Below are 17,799 nucleotides of genomic sequence, written 5' to 3' on the forward strand. Positions count from 1 at the left end.
ATCTGACAAAGGATTAATATCCAGAATATATCAGCAACTTAAAAACTCAACAACAAAAAAACAACCAATCCAGTTAAGAAATGGACAAAGGACTTTATAATAGACAGTTCTCAAAAGAAGAAATGCAAATGGTCAACAAATACACGAAAAAATGTTCAACATCACTAGCCATCAGGGAAATGCAAATCAAAACCACAATGAAATATCACCTCATTCCTGTCAGAATAACTAACATCCAAAAGACAGAGGTAACAAATGCTGGTGAGGATGTGGAGAAAGGGGAACGCTCACACACTGTTGGGGGCAAAGGAGGGTAGTGCAGCCACTGTGGAAAATAGTGTGGAGATTTCTTAAAAAGCTAGAAGTAGACTTGCCATGGGATCCAGCAGTCCCACTTCTGGGTGTACACACACAAGACACGAGCACATTGCACCACATGTTTACAGCAGCCAACACTTGGAGTCAACCCAGGTGTCCATGATTGGACGAATGGATAAAGAAAATGTGGTACACACATGCTACGGAATATTACTCAGTCATAAAAAAATGAATGAAAGTCTACCATTTGCATCAAAACCAGTGCAACTGAAGCACATCACGTTGAGTGACATAAACCAGATGCAGGAAGACCAGTGCCGCATGTTCTCTCTTACATGTGGGAGCCAACATTTTAAAAGAAAGAAAAAATACAAAAAGAAAGAGAAGAAAGAAATGTCTGTGTGTATCAACACTGCTGCAAATACAGTCTTGTAAAACTTTGCTTTATGCCTTTGTCAAGCTAATGGTTAAGAATGTTATACCACTCGGGGCTGGCACTGTGGCAACAGATTAAGCATACATCTGGGGCACCACACGAGACCCGGCTGCTCCTCTTCCAATCCAGTTCCCTGCTGCTGGCCTGGAAAGCAGTAGATGGCCTCAGAGCTTGGGCCCCTGCACCCATGTGGGAGACCCGGGTGCAGTTCTGGACTCCTGGCTTTGGCCTGGCCCAGCCCTGGCCATTGTGGTCATTTGGAGAGTGAACCAGTGGACGGAAGATCTCTGTTTCTCTCTGTTGCCTTTCAAATAAATAAAATGTATCTTAAAAAAATGTTTTTTTTAAAAAAAGGTAAGTTTATTTTGAGACCAGCATGTGGCAAAATGAGTTAAAACACTGCTTGTGATGCCAGCATCCCATAATAGAGTGAGAATCCTGGCTACACAGCTTCCAACCCAGCTTCCTATTAATGCACCCAGGAAGGCATTGGAAGATAGCCCAAGCATTTGGCTCCTTGCCACTAGTTGGTGTGGCAGAACAGAATGGAGTTTTCCAGCCCCAGCTGTTGTGGTCATTCAGGGAGTGAACCAGTGGATAGAAGACACCCTCTGTCTCTTCCTCTCTCTCATCACCCTGCCTTTTTTTTTTTTTTTAAAGGTAAGTTTATTTTGGTATAAAAATGTTTTGAAATCTATGCATTGTCCAAAGACTTTCTGAAGTCCACCTGGAACTTCAGAATGTGACGTTCTCTGCAGATGTCATGATGGTAAGAATCCTGATAGGTCATCTTGAATGAGAGTGGGACCTAAATTCAAGGATAAGTGTTGTTTATAAGAAAAAGAAATGAGAAAACTCAAACCGATACACAGAGGGACACGGCAGAGGTTGCAGTGCAAGCCAAGAAGCGGCAGAGATCACAGGTTACCACCAGAAGCTGAGAGAGTCATGCAATGAACTGCCCCCACCACTCCAGAGGAACAGCCACCTCAAACACCAGCCTCCAGAACTGGGAGAGCAAATGCCTATTGTTCTAAACAGTCAGTTTGTGGTAATTGGTACAGCAGCCACAGGAAACTAATTAGACCCTCTACCTCTTCCACACGCAAAAATGAATTCAAACATCATAAACCTAAATATGAGAGTTAAAACGATAACAATCTTGGAAAAATGAAAAAGCAAAGAGTAAATCTTTGTGAGCTTGGATTAAACAATGGTTTCTTATACTTGATAGCAACAAAAGAAAACACAGAGGGGCCGGCACTGTGGTGCAGCAGGTTAAAGCCCTGGCCTGAAGTGCCAGCATCCCATATGGGCACCTGTTCAAGTCCCGGCTGCTCCTCTTCCGATCCAGCTTTCTGCTATGGCCTGGAAAGCAGTAGAAGATGGCCCAAGTGCTGGGACTCCTGTACCCATGTAGGAGACCTATGCAGATTCTTGCTAATGCATACCCTGAGGGGCAGCAGGTGATAGCTCAACTACTTGGGTCCCACATGGGAAACCCAAATGGAGTTCCAGGCTCCTGGCTTTATCTGGCCCAGTCCTGGGTGTGGAAGACTTTAGGAGAGTAAACCAGTAGATGGAAGATTGCTTTCTCTTTCTTTCTCCCTCCCTCTTTCTCTGTCTTTATCTGCCCTTTAAATACAAATAAACTTTTTAAAAAACTTTAAAAACTCCCAGGGTCTGTGTGGTGACTCCGCTCCTCTTGCCCCCACCATGCTCCTCCTCTCAGAACAAATCCTCTCAGAAAAAATCCACTGCAACACTTCATTTCGAAAATGTTAATGGGAAAATGTTCATATAGATATTTCCCCAAAGGATCTATACAAATGGCCAACAAGCACATGAAAGTTATCCAACGCCATTGCTTAGTAGGGAGACACAAACCAAAACCACAGTGAAGCGTCAACTCACTCCCACTACGTTGACTAGATTAAAAAGAAAATAAAAGTATTGCCAAGGAACATGGAAAAATTAAAATTCTATACATTGCTGGTAGGAATATAAAATGCTGTGGCTGTTTTAAAAATCAGTTTGGCAGTTAACAAGTTAAAATACATGGGTGGGCATTGTAGCACAGCAGGCTAAGGAGTCACTTGGGATGCCCACACTGCACATCAGAGTGCCTGTTCCAGTCACATCTCCTCCATGTCCAACCAGTTCCCAGATAATGTTCCCGGGAGGCGGGAGACGATGGCTCAACTAGGTGACTCCCTGCCACCCACATGGAGATCAGGATGGAGTTCTGGCTCCTGGCTCCTGGCTTCAGCATGCCCTGCCCTGGCTGTTGCAGGCATCTGGGGAATGAACCAGTGGATTAAAGAGTGATCAAATTCCTTCCCCCACCCCAGTGTGTGTGTGTGTGTGTGTGTGTGTGACTCTGCCTTTCAAATAAATAAAAATGAGTAAATATTTTTAAAAAGTTAAGTACAGGGGGCCAGTGCTGTGGCATAGCAGGTAAAGCCGCTGCCTGCAGTGCTGCCATCCCATATGGGTGCCGGTTCATGTCCTGGCTGCTCTACTTCTGATCCAGCTCTGCTGTGGCCTGAGGAGGCAGTGGAAGATGGCCCAGGTGGCTTGTGCCCCTGCACCCACATGGGAGACCTGGAGGAAGCTCCTGGCTTCGGATCAGCCCAGCTCTGGCCGTTGCAGTCAATTGGGAAGTGAATTAGCAGATGGAAGACCTCTCTCTCTCTCTCTCTCTCTCTCTCTCTGCTTCTCCTTCTGTGTGTAACTCTGACTTTCAAATAAATTAATAAATCTTATAAAAAAGTTAAATATAGAGTTACCACAAGAACTAGTAATTCCAGGGACAGCATTGTGGTGTAGTGGGTGAAGGTGCTACCTGCCTTTGGCATTCCATATGGGCACTGGTTCATATCCTTGCCACTCAATTCTGAACCAGCTCTCTGCTAATGGCCTGGGAGAAGCAGTGGAAGATATTCCAAGTTCTTGGGTCCCTGCCACTCATATGTGGGAGACCCGTAAGAACCTCCTGGTTCTTGGCTTCAACCTGCCCCAGCCCTGACAGTTGTAGCCATCTAGGGAGTGAACCAGCAGATGAAAGGTTTCTCACACACTCTGTTTCTTTCTTCCTCTCTCTCTCTCTCTCTGTAGTTCTGACTTTCAAATAAATAAATAAATCTTAAGAAGAAAAGAAGAACTAGTAATTCCACCTCTAGGTATATATCCAAGAAGTTTGAAAATATGTTCATACAAAAACTTGTACACCAATGTTCATAATAATTCAAAGTAAAAACAATCCAAATGTGCATCAACTGATAAATGGATAAACAAAATGTGCCTATTATTCAGACACACAAAAGAATGAGGTACTGCAGGCCAGCACTGCGGCTCACTTGGCTAATCCTCCGTCTGCAGCACCAGCACCCCGGGTTCTAGACTCGGTTGGGGTGCCGGGTTCTAGTCCCGCTGCTCTTCTTCCAGGCCAGCTCTCTGCTGTGGCCCGGGAAGGCAGTGGAGGATGGCCCAAGTGCTTGGGCCCTGCACCCACATAGGAGACCAGGAGGAAGCACCTGGCTCCTGGCTTCAGAACGGCGCAGCGCACCGGCCATAGCAGCCATTTGGGGTTAAACCAACGGAAGGAAGACCTTTCTCTCTGTCTCCCTCTCACTCACTGTCTAATTCTGTCACACACACACACACACAAATGAGGTACTGCTGCATTTTACAACATGGGTTTCACAACGTGAAAGAAGCCAGTCATAAAAGATCACATATTGTATGATTCCATTCATATGAAATGGCCAGAAGAGGCAAATCTTCACAGAAAGAAAGGCTAGTAGTTACCAGAATCTGAGGAAAAAGGGAATACAGAAAGACTGCCAATGGGTATAGATTTCCTAAGGTGATAAAAAATGTTCTGAAATTATATAGTGGTGATGGGTACACCACTCTGATTATCCTGAAAACCACTAAACTGTACTTTAAAAGTAAATTTTACAGTATTGAATTATATATAAATAAAGCTGCCCTTTTAAAAAAGTTGAATCAAAACTATTTTAAAGGGGTCCTTTACTTTTAAAAAGCGGTGAACACATCTTGGAAAATTAACCCTGAATAGTCAACACCAAGGCACAGTCTCGCAAATCAGACTTCAAAGGAGGAGAAATAAAGAACTCTGGGCAGCTACACAAAAAGACAATCACTAGTCCAGGAGAGAAAACAAGATTTTATTTCAGACTCTCTGAAATCATTTTATATTTTTAAAATTGTACAATATCATCTTTTAGACAAGCGAGGAAAGAAGATGCGAGACAAAGATGCTGTATAAAGTCACTTCCAAGTAAAAACAATTCTTCAGTGCATTAAAAAGGAGATATAAATTTAAAATCAACGAGATTAAGAAAAAACCACGTCATCTGTTGCTCCCCCTCTTCGTGGAGGAACGACACTAAGCCCTGCCTAGGCTTCATATCCGAGTCACGGCACCATTATGTCGCTCCCCGTCTTCATGGAGGAACGACACAGGACCCTGCGCTGTTCTTTCGTCTGCTCGGCCCTCCCCGGGTTTGCTGCTGGTTCTTCCCGGGTTGGCTGCCGTCCCTTCCACCTCCGTGGAAGGGCGGTTCCCCCTGGCCACTTTCCCCACTTCCGCAGGGGAGCGGCACACCGCCGGCCGGCTCTCTCGGGGGCTGCACAGGTGTTCCCCTTAGATGTTCCCTCGTGCATGCTGTCTCTCTCCTCCTTTATAGTCCTCCTCTGCCAATCCCAACTCGGCTGCCCACACGCTGAGTACGCTGCTCTCCTCCAATCAGGAGCAAGTCCTACAGTTTATTGGCTGAACTGGAGGCAGCTGTGTAGAAGCTGTTTTCTCCTCTCCCAGCGCCATATTGTGGGAGAGCAGATGCATAGAATAAGTCTTAATTCCAGTAACTTAGTCTAGTCCGAGTTGCTCCCCACAGTCATCGTGAATTTGAATTACTGGTATTAGCTTTAACTCATGATACATTTTATTTAAAAAATACAGACTAAAAATTAATAAAAAGAAAAAGAATTACAGACTTCCTACCCTGGAAGCAAAGGCTAACCTAGCAGTAATGCACACATTCAGTCATCCAGTTCTGGCCTCAACACCATCTTCACTAAAACCACAGGGCTCCTTAGAGACATGGCTAATTCCTGGTCTAGGAAAGAAGTTCAGATGATGACCTTGGAATATCTCACCATCCCCAAGTCAAGGAAGATGCCTCAGACAACAAGGCCTGTATGACAAAGACTAACCTCCTAACTTCTCAAAGAATGTGTGCAAAGGATTAAAATCCATCAAATATGCTTAAAACCGTATGTTCATCATGATACTAAAATTAAAAGGCCTTTTTTAAAAAGATTTTTTATTTATTTATTTGAGAGGTAGAGTTACAGTGAGAGGAGAGACAGAGAGAATGGGCTTCTCTCTGTTGGTTCATAAAAAAAAGCCTTTTTAAAAAAGATTTCACTTGGCTTATTTGAAAGACAGAGTTATAGAAAGGGGGAGAGAGAGAAAGAGAAATACGAAGAGAGACACCTTCCACCTGCTGGTTCACTCCCCAGATGGCTGCAACAGCTGGGGCTGGGCCGGGCCGAAGCCAGGAGTTTCGACCTCTGTCCGAGTGTCTTACATGGGTGCGGGGCCCCAGCACTTGGGTCATTCTCTGCTGCTTTCCCAGGCACATTAGTAGGGAGGTGGATCAGAAGTAGAGCAGCTAGGACTCAAACATTGTCCATGGGGGAATAGCAGCACTGTAGGCGGACACTTCACAAGCTCTGCCACAGGCAAACCAGCCCTGAAGAAGCCTTTTGATCACATTCTCCTGACTCTTTGGAACAATTCCTTATTTGGAAAACAGATAAACAGAGGGTGAAAAGCCACATTTTTGTCAAAGCTTTTGCATATGGCAACCAGTGCTGAGGGGGGATTTCTCATCGAAGCACTCTAAGAAAGGGAGGACGTGCAAAAGATGTGACTATCGTCACGTCGCAGTTAACAGCAGTCAATAACTTCTAACATCACAACAAAAGATAAACGCCCAGTCATCACACACCTCCTGAGAAATGTGCAACACGCCACTTTTGAAGTCATCCTTCTCCTCTCAAAATTTAACCTGAATTTGATCAAGCCCCTGGATCTAAAAGCTGGTTTGCAAGAAACAGAAGACAGAGAGAATGAGTTAAATGACAGAGGGAAGGATGAGACCTGAAAAATCCAGACTGTGAAGTTCTCTAGGAAAAACAACTTGGTTTCTTCAAAAGCAAAGGAATCACAAGGAAGCAAGACAGAGGGAGGGAAAGAGAACAGGTAGCTCAAAGAGGGTGAGAAACGTAAGCACACATATCCCAAGTTTGTGGGCCTTGTTTGATCCTAACTGAAACAAATGTTAAAAAAAAAAAAAAGTGGCAAACAGAAACACTTAGAGGACAACTGTAGAGGTAACAAGCCAGATAACGAATAATACCAAGAGATTATTGTTGTTTGGGGAGGGATGATGGTATCATCTTAAAAATGGAATCCTTGTGTTTTGCCATACAATGGAACTATTTAGAGATTATTCACATGATGTTTGGATTTGTTACAATATATCCAAGGGGCAGGGGTGTGGAAGTGTGGGGAGTTACAGCGGAAAAAGATTGCTTGCAAGTTGATAAGGGCACTTTTGTACATGCTAGACATTTTCTATATAAAAAGGGTTTTTCAAACATATACACAAGTTGAAAAGAACTGCACAGTGAATACTTATATCCACCACCTAGATTCTACAATGCATATTTTTCCTATTTTTTTATTACCTATCAGTCCATTTAGCAAAAAAAAAATAACAAAATCTGCCTTTACCATTCTAAACAAAAGATAAAAATGTGTCCTATGTTGTTTTGATTAATGACAATGACTATAGTGTAATTCTTAGAAAGTTTATAAGCCATGTGCAGTAACAACAAATCCCACCTGACCATGCTGCATAAATATTCTTCTGCATTAAATCACAAAAGGAGAATAAATTTGTAAAAACTCAAACACCAGACACACTGAGGGACAGTGCCTCTTCATGCCTAGTTCATGTGACAGGGAACATCCGTCTCTGACCAGCTCCCAGGGAGTGAGTGGCAACACAGCTGCCCTGGCCATCTTCTTGTCCCTAGGAGTCACTCTAAAGAGTTCAATTTAAGGGGCCAGTGCTGTAGCATAGTAGGTGAAGCCGCCGCCTGCAGTGCCGCCATCCTACATGGGCCCCGCTTCCTGTCCAGCTGCTCCCCTTCCAACCCAGCTCTCTGCTATGGCCTAGGAAAGCAGTGGAAGACGGCCTAAGTCACTGGACTCCTGCACCTGTGCAGGAGACCTGGAAGAGGCTCCTGGCTCCTGACTTCGGATCAGTGCAGCTCCACCATTGCCGCCAGTTGGGGAGTGAACCAGCGGATGGAAGACCGACCTCTCTCTCGTGTAATTCTGACTTTCAAATAAATAAATCAATTGTTTAAAAAAAAAAAGAGTTAAATTTTAGAGACAAAAAGAACTATAGCTCACCATGCTTCCAGCTGTCAGCATCACCAAGAAACTGCAGCACTGTTCTCACAAAGTCCTTAGCATTGAAGCAAACAACTGGGAGCTTTCGTTTCAGCACTTGAGACAGCATATTCCTAGAAGACGAGACAAATCCACTGATTTGACATTGATTTAGAACCCCTGAGAATGAAAAAATACTATCTCTGTTCTAATAGCTTTCCCTTATAAAGTGCACCCATACATGGAAAACATGCATGGATTTTAGTTTTTATTGCACTAAAATAAACTAGTACTATCTTGTTACAGCACCTCTGAACAGGATCTAGGATGAGGTGCTAAGAATAAGACATCAGTTTTAAAAGAGTCCCTGTCAGAGCAACAGGAATTGTGCTAAAATTGACACGAGGCTGGTGGAGGAAGGGTGGACTCAAGAAGGCTGCACGGGGAGGTACAGGGACGATGCCCTGAAGAACCCAGCAGTTCACAAATGGAAGCTCATTGTAAGAAGGGACTGAACAATGCTGAAGACAAAGCCTGCAGTAGCAGACCATCCACATCAATTTCCAAGGGAAAATTAATTATGTTTGTGCCCTAATTGAAGGGGAGCAACAATTAACAGCAGAAACAATAGCTAACACCATAGACATCTCAATTAGTTCAGCTCACACAATTCTGATTGAAAAATTAAATTGAAGCAAACTTTCTGCTGATGGATGCCAAAACTGGGGCGCTGGGATCAGCAGCAGGCAAGAGTTTTCAATGGAGATCTTCAATCTTAAACATGCAGGATCAGTCTCCTAAAGCATTTCTCTCCCTTCCTTCCCCATGACATGCAGAGTTTACTGCATCACTATAAGCAGAAAATCTTGTCTCCTCTCGACCAGACACCCAGAAAGATGTAAAAGAAATATATAACTTAGGGGCTGACTCTGTGGCACAGTAGGCTAAGCCTCCACCTGTGACACCGGCATCCCATATGGGCGCCAGTTCTAGTCCTGGCTGCTCCTCATCAGATCCAGCTCTCTGCCATGGCTCAGGAAAGCAGAAGATGGCCCTAGCATTCCTGGTTTCTGATCGGCCCAGCTCTGGCTGTGGTGGCCATTTGAGGAATGAACCAGCAGATGGACCACCTCTCTTCCTCTCCCTCTGTCTGTAACTCTACTTCTCAAATAAATAAAATCTTGGGGGGAAAAAAAAAGAAATGTAACTTAGCTCCAATTTGAGAACATGTACTAAAAACCTTAAGCTTCACCTTGCTTTGCCTGATTTCATGTGAGGCATTTCCATGTGCTAAAACATGCATTCTGTCACTCTTCAAATACAAACACGCTGGCAGGCACCGCAGCTCAATAGGCTAATCCTCCGCCTGTGGTGCAGGCACACAGGATTCTGTCCCGGTTGCCCCTCTTCCAGGCCAGCTCTCTGCTGTGGCCCGGGAGTGCAGTGGAGGATGGCCCAGGTGCTTGGGCCCTGCACCCGCATGGGAGACCAGGAAAAGCACCTGGTTCCTGGCTTAGGATCAGCGTGGTGCACCGGCCGCAGTGTGCTGGCCGCAGCGACCTCTGGAGGGTGAACCAATGGTAAAGGAAGACCTTTCTCTCTCTGTCTCTCTCTCTCTCACTGTCCACTCTGCCTGTCAAAAAAAAAAAAAAAAAATACAAACACATTGCCCATTGTTCTCGGCCTTGTCTTATCTACAACTGCGACCACACAGTACGCACTTCTACAACACAGACTGGTACCACCAAAGAGTACCTGAGAAAGGAAGAGCATTATTCCATTTTGTGTTCTTCCCATAGTTAAAATAAGCAACATTCTATGCATCTTTTATTGAAGACTCAGAAGAAAAAGCATGATAAAAAAAACACATCCTTGAAAACCCTGGCATGGCTAGTGCACACAGGGCCACTTTTGGCAACACAGCATCTGCCCACTGATAGCTCTTTCTAGGCCCTCGTCCACCATGGAGAGAGCACAGCTCCTGTGGCGCTCCTGTGGCTCCTGGCCCGCTGAGCATGTGTAACAGATGAGGGGAACTGAGGACTCAAATTCCAAGCCCACAGTCTCTTTCTGCTTTGCCTTTAGTGATGATGTGCTGAGCCGTGGCAATCTGCTAGTGACCTCAAGTTCGGGAGATTTGCTATTAGGCAGGCTGGGACGGAAACCAAATGAGAGACTGGCATAGGAACTCCAAGGCCAGGGCCTGAGCAAGGGACAGATGGAGAGGTCCTCTGTGCTCCAGCCTGCTGCACAGCCCCCTCCACACATGCAGCTAGCTCACCGCAGGCCAACCATTCAACAAGCCATCACAGCCTCCATGCAGACACCATCTGCACCTGTAGGTGCCACCCATGACCGGAAAATCCTCCAAGTCAGGGAACATCGCCTGTGAAGGGGAAAAGCAGAACAGGACGTCTCTGGCAGGGGGCTGAAGCAGGGCCAGGAACCAGTCACAGCAGCTCCTGTGGGCTGTGTGCAGGCCTCACACAGCTGTTTCCAGGTATTTTTGTGCATTAGTGATGGTAAGGGTTGCGATTTTACAAGTTCATCTTCAATTGCAATGAGCAGTTGGATCCCTGTCAGGTTGCAAAATGACCAGTGTCCTAGACAGATCAAAGTCTTCCAAAAATGAACTCTGATTAGAAACTTCTACTTTATATCCCAAAAGTCTGCAGGTGCAAATGTACAAAACCCTGAAGAGGTCTCCAAAGTGCTTGGCAGAGGCAAAGCTCCTCCCCCTGGCTGAGAGCTCGGTGGAAATCCAGTCGTGCCACCACCACCTTGCAGCCCTGTCTGGGCAGATTTTCTTGTCTTTGAGAGAAGAGGTCATCTCCTTGCTATCCTAGTGATGTCTTTCTTCATCCATGGCAACCCCCAGGGCACAAATATCTGCCCTCACACACAGGGCAGGAAGGGGACAAAATAATCTATGAGATTCCTATCAGTCCATGGTGCCACAGGCCATTGTGTTTGTTACTGAAGACGCAGACAGACAGCATGGCCTTCAGGTCCTTCAACTCAGTGTCCTCCCCCTGCCCTCCGGCCCAGCAGAAGTCAAGGCTGTCTTAGTTACGAGGCCGTTACCTGCGTTGCTGAGAAAGATGAAGGTGGTCTGCAGTGAGAAAGCCTGGCGATTTGCTCACAGTAGTCCAGAAAGAGCCTGATGTCGTCAGAACCCCCCAGGGGGATTCATCCATCTCATCAAATGTCAAAACCAAGCCTGCACAGGCGCTCACATTCCTGTGAACCCACCTCTGCAACTGGTCCTGAGGCTTTGGCTGGCTGCTCATCACCACAGCCCTCGGCAGTGTAAGTCTGTGTAGGACAGGAAGCTGGTGAGGGCTGACCTGGGCCGATGGCAATGCCCATGCTGAAGGGCTCGAACACCACCGCTGCCGGGGCCACTAGTAGCTACTGCAGTGCCACAGTGGCCCCAGTGGCTCTGCCAGCCTCATACCTTGCCTCACAGCCTGCAGATGCCACCACACCTCACAGCCCAGCAGCAGGCAGACTTTCTAGTATCTCTCTCTTTTTTTTATGTTTACATGTATATCTAGTATTTCTTTCAAGAATTGAAACAGGAAATGAAATATGGTTTTGCCACTGCAATCACAAAGACAAAACACAATCAAAAGAGGTAGGTCCTAGTGGTTTAAAATTTAACGTTTAAAGTTTTTTTTTTTTTTAAGAATTACAGTATTTATTTGAAAGGCAGTTACAGAGAGCAAGAAGAAGAGACAGAGAGAAGGGTCTTCCATCTGCTAGCTCACTCCCAAATGGCTGCACAGGCCAAGGCTGGGCCTGGGTGAAACCAGGAGCTAGGAGCTTCTTCCAAGTCTTCCACACAGATGCAGGGGTCCAAGCACTTGGGCCATCCTCTGCTGCTTTCCCAAGCCAATAGCAGGGAGCTGGATAGGAAGTGGATCAGCTGGGACTTGAACTGGAGCCCAAATGAGACGCCAGTTACAGGAGGCGGCTTTACCCACCATGCCACAGCGCAGGTCCCTTAAAGATTTTTTTTTTTTAATAAAGGAGCCAGCTGCCTCACTTCTCTGACTCCAAACTTCTTCTTCTTCTTCTTCTTTTTTTTTTTTTGACAGATAGACAGTGAGAGAGAGAGAGAGAGACAGAGAGAAAGGTCTTCCTTCCATTGGTTCACCCCACAAATGGCCACCACAGCCGGTGCACTGTGCTGATTCAAAGCCAGAAGCCAGGTGCTTCTTCCTGGTCTCCCACGTGGGTGCAGGGCCCAAGGACTTGGCCATCCTCCACTGCCTTCCCAGGCCACAGCAGAGAGCTGGACTGGAAGAGGAGCAACCAGGACTAGAACCCGGTGTTCATGTGGGATGCCAGCGCTGCAGGCAGAGGATTAACCAAGTGAGCCATGGTGCTGGCCCCCCTTAAAGATTTTTTTAAGATTAGGAAACAATGAGAAGTCAGAATGAGCCAAATCAGGACTATAAGGAGATGCCTGTGATTTCCCTTCAAAATTCTCCCCAGATCACCCTGCAGGAGAGATGGGAAGGAGCACTGTGGCGGTGGAGACTCTCTGAGGCTTTCCCAGGCAGTTTTCTGCTAAAGTTGTGGCTGTCTTTCTCAAAATACTCTCCTTACTCGCAGATACTGTTGTTCTTTGGCTCTCCAGAAAACCAACAAGTAAAATGCTTTGAGCTTCCAAAAAAACATTTCTATGACCTTTGCTCTGGACCAATCCACTTTTGCTTTGACTGGACTATTTCCTAGTAGTCGTTACTTTTTTTTTTCCAAGAGAGAAAGCCATAGGTCTTCCATCCAAATGCCTGTATTGGCTGGGGCTGGTCCAGGCAAAAGGCAGAAGCTAGGAACCCAAGCCAGACCTCCTATGTGGGTGTCAGCAACCCGGTACTTGAGTCATCACCACTGCCTTCCAAGAAGCACATTAGCTGGAAGCTGGAACTGAGTGGGGCCAGGACTCGAACCCGGGCATCCCAAGTAGTTCTTCGACAGGTAGGCCAAGTGCTCGCCCCTCATGCTGCATTCTTGGCTACAGCTCTATTCCCACAACTTGGGAAAACTGCCCAACTGCTGTTTGCAGGAGGGAACCCCTGGGTTCCTCGGGCAGGGAGCTGCCCCCTGTCCTATGTTCTGTGCCTCTGTCCACACCCCCCAGTGCAGTGGGAGCCACATTTGCTGTGCCCCTATTGGGATGCACCCTACAAGTTTGCTCTCCCCACTGTATTATGAGCTCACTGAATGCAGGATTCATAACAGCTAACATTCATTGAACACGTACCACATGGCAGAAATACCACCAAATACTTCAGAAGGATGACTGAATTGAAGCCCCATCCCAATCCTATTAGGTAGCACTCAATCTATTTTCTGAATTAGGGAACTCAGGCTCAGAGAGATTAAGTGATGTGCATTGCTACAGGCTGCTACATGGCAACACCTACACACCACGCCTTGCTGCTGCAGGGCCCAAAACAAGCCAAAGCTTTCCCTTCATAGTAAATGTTTATTAATACACTAATAAGGTTCTTTGACTAGAACTGAGGAAGAAAGAAACCAGAGCTCCACACATCAAGTAGGTAGCTAGATTTTGTCTTGCACCACAGATAATTTTAGCCAAGGTTTTTTGCATTTTATACGATTTTATTTTGGCTTCCCTGTAATAGAGAAGCCAAGATGCTGGGGAGGGCCATGTGCCAGTATCAGGGCTTCAGATCTTCTCTTGGCTGGACTGGGGAGGGGTACATGGGAGAGAAGGGAAGGGAGTGAAATGCTCACAGGGGGAGGCAATAAAGCTGGGCGGAGCTCCCTTCCACTTGACCCTTGTCAGCCTGAGACTCAACTACATTCTCTCCCACGAACAACAGACGTGGACGGGAGCAAGTCGGCTTCTACCTTGCCAAGACAAACAACAAAAATAATATCTTGTGAGATAAAATGGGTAAAACATGGGGTGGGTGCTCGCTGTGGTAGTTATGGGACACTGCAATCCCATATTGGTGGCCTTGGCTCGAATCCCAGTTGCACTCTCAATCCTACCTTCCTGCTAATGTGCACCCTGGGAGGCAGGAGGTGATGGCTCAAGTACCTGGGTCTCTGCTGCCCATGTGGGACATGAACTGAGTTCCAGCTCCTAGCTTGACCCTGACTCAGCCATGGCTGCTGCAGGCATTTTCAGGATCGAATCAACTGAGACAACTCACTCACACACTGTCTCTCAGCCTTTCAGATAGATCAATAAATAAATACTTAATGGCTAAAACATAAGTTGGTTATTTAAATGGCTAAAACATAAGTTGGTTATTAAGTCTATTTGTCACATTTGCAAAACAAAAAGGAAGCTATAGTACAAAAAGTTAGACTTGAGTTAAAAATAAGAGACTTTAGCTGAAATCTTAGGACTGATCTATAACTTCAATTATTTCTCAGAGCCTCAGTCTCCTCATCTACAAAATGGGGTTAACAAGATCTAACACAGGGAAATAGCACGAAGATGAAGTGAGATCATCTGTGCAAAAAGACCCTGCACAGGCAACAAACATCACCTAACATTCTGTACAAACATCACCTACGAGAGCGTTAACTTCAGCGAGATTCATTCAACTTCATCGTGAACATCAAAGATACGAGCACAGACTCAGGACCACGACTTCCAGCTTTATGCTACTCAAGGCAGCATCTTCACGTAGGCACTCTGAGCGAAGCCTCAACCCGCGTTCATTCAGTAAGAATGTGCGGAAATGCTAACTGAGCCCCTGCTCTGTGGCATCGTTTTGGGCTGCGGGGATACAAACATAAACAGAACGCAAAAAGTGTCATTCTCAGAGAGTTTCGAGGTAGACACAGAGTAAACACAATAAATAAGTCATATACACAGAATGATACTGTTAGGCAGGAAGTCAGTTATGAGCGTGTGTGTGTGTGACATAAAGGCCTACAGAGAGGACGTCCATGTCCAGCACTGCATCTGCATCTCAAAGTCGTCCTGGTAAGATTTCAGGGGCATCCGGGTATCCTGCCCTGCCCCCTTCTACCAGATAACCACCTGCCAGATGGGACACCCCCCCCCCCCGCCCCCTCTGACAATCTTCCACAATCTCCCAGATGCAGCCCAGTATCTGCATCTCAAACACCTTGCTCCGGATCCCCATTCTTTAGGGGGTCCTGCTCACCCTTCCTCTGAACCCAGGATGGCGCCAGCTAGGCTTCCTCCTGTCTGATACCTTCAGGGGAAAACTCAGATAGGAAATTCTTAATATTTACAGCCATAAACTCCTTTGTTTCAGGAGGAGATGTGTGAAGACAAAGACCCATCTCCTTAAAAATCCCCGGCCTCAACCGGACTGCGCGCTCAGCCCTCTGCCTCTCTGCTGAGCCGCCCGCCTGCCTGCCCAGGTAGAATCCCTCCACTCAACCATGTAACCTCGCTCTCCCCCCAGTCCGAGCAATTGTGCACTCTCTCTCAGGTCCTGTCTGGAGAGGTGTCCATCTGTTCTTACAGATGTCCCTGCCCTAATAAACCTTGCTATTTTACTTTTCCATTACTCTCTGTCTCACGCCTGAATTCTTTCTTGCGCGAAGACAAGAACCCTGCCATTCACCGGTAACAGTATTATGGTTAGGTATTACAGGAATACATGAAGAACATGTGGCACAGTGGGTTAATCCACGCCTGCAACACTAGTTAGAGTTCCTGTTGCCCAGTTCCCTGCTAATGTGCTTGGGGAAGCGGTAGATGACGGCCCAAGTGTGTGGGCCCCTGTAACCCCATGGGAAACCTAGATGACGTTCTAGGCTCCTGGTTAGGTCTGGCCCAGCCCTGGCCACGGTGGCTATTTGGGGAATGAACCAGCAAGTAGAAAATCTGTTTCTGTCCCTCTGCCTTTCAAATAGTTTTTTTAAAAAATGAAGGAAAAGGAAACAGGGGCTGTGTGTGCTCTTTGTGGGGGGGGGGGGGGGACACTGTTTTATGAAGGACAGTCAGGGCAGGCCTGGCCAAAAGGTAACACTCAAGTAAAGATATGAAGGGTAAGGTAAACTAAAAGTCTAGTTGTTCTTTACAGAAAGTTTTAGCCAATAAATTTGGAAGAAAGCAGAGTTAAAAAGAGCACCATCTCAGTGCCAGTGTTTGGTGTAGCGGCTAAAGCTGCTGCCTGCAAAGCCAGCATGCCATGTGGGTGCTGGTTCAAGTCCCAGCTTTCTTCTACTACTACTACTACTACTTCTTTTTTTTTTTTTTTTTTTGACAGGCACAGTTAGAGTTAGACAGTGAGAGAGAGAGACAGAGAGAAAGGTCTTCCTTCCATTGGTTCACCCCACAAATGGCCACCACGGCCGGCACACTGAGCTGATCCGAAGCCAGAAGCCAGGTGCTTCCTCCTGGTCTCCCATGCAGGTGCAGGGCCCAAGCACTTGGGCCATCCTCCACTGCCCTCCTGGGCCACAGCAGAGAGCTGGACTGGGAGAGGAGCAACCGCGACAGAATCCAGCGCCCCAACCGGGACTAGAATCTGGGGTGCCGGCGCCGCAGGCGGAGGATTAGCCAAGTGAGCCACGGCACCAGCCTAGCTGTTCTACTTCTAATCTAGCTCCCTGCTGATGCGCCTGGGAAAGCTTTAGGGCCCTTGACCCACGCGAGAGACCGGGAAGAAGCTCCTGGCTCCTGGCTTCGGCCTGCCCCGCCCCCCGCCCCCCGACCCCCCACCCCCCGGCTGTTGCAGCTATTTAGGGAGTGAACCAGTGGATGGAAGACTTCTCACTCTTCCTGTCTCTCTCTGTATATATATATATAATTCTTTCTTTAAAAAAAAAATCACCAAGTTGCTAGCCATTATCAAATAAGTAATTCAGATGATACTTATCCAAGGACAAAACTACAAAGGGAAAGTTTAGTGGGGAAATTTACAATGAAGGTATCCTGCTGATATCACCTGACCCAGATGGGGCTGGCGTGCTGTGGTGCAGTGGGTTAATGCCCTGGCTTGAAGCACCGGCATCCCATATGGGCACCGGTTCTAGTCCTGGCTGCTTCTCTTCCAGTCCAGCTCTCTGCTATGGCCCGGGAAAGCGGTGGAAGATGGCCCAAGTCCCTGGGCCTCTGTATCCATGTGGGAGACCCAGAAGAAGCTCCTGGCTCCTGGCTTCGGATCAGCCCAGCTCCGGCCGTTGCAACCATCTGGGGAGTGAACCAGTGGATGGGAGGCCTCTCTCTCTGTCTCCACCTCTCTAACTCTTTCAAATAAATAAATCTTTAAAAAAAAAAAAAAAAAGGTAATCATATAAGACACACAGGACACCCTGGTAAGTGTGAACTTTAGAAAAAGTCAATAATTTTTATCTGAAAAAAATTTAAATATTTTCAGTCATATATTCATTCTTTCAGGATAAGCATGTCCCATGAACATTTGGGACACAATTATACTAATATATTAGTTGTTGTTTAATTGAAATTCACATTTAGTGTCCTGTATTTTTATTTGCTAAGTCTGGTCATTGAGCTGCATCACGGTTGGAGCATGGAGGTGTTTTGCAAAAAATGTTGGACCTGAATAACCAA

The 17,799-nt window shown here is 46.4% G+C and overlaps 1 protein-coding gene across 6 annotated transcripts in view; it reads right to left on the reverse strand.

Annotated features, from left to right (window-relative positions):
• POLN (DNA polymerase nu) overlaps positions 1-17,799 on the reverse strand; it is a 209,975-nt gene that overhangs the window by 147,703 nt on the left and 44,473 nt on the right. For all 6 annotated transcript variants that reach the window (XR_007915845.2, XM_051836667.2, XM_051836672.2 and 3 more), the window contains one exon: positions 8,274-8,386. Coding sequence is in view for 5 of the 6 variants with exons in the window: in XM_051836667.2 (XP_051692627.2) it covers positions 8,274-8,386 (113 nt within the window). In the remaining variant the exon portion in view is untranslated. The remainder of the gene's footprint in view (positions 1-8,273; positions 8,387-17,799) is intronic.

This window comes from Oryctolagus cuniculus, chromosome 2 (genome assembly GCF_964237555.1).
Source record: "Oryctolagus cuniculus chromosome 2, mOryCun1.1, whole genome shotgun sequence".
Taxonomy (NCBI): Eukaryota; Metazoa; Chordata; class Mammalia; order Lagomorpha; family Leporidae; genus Oryctolagus; species Oryctolagus cuniculus.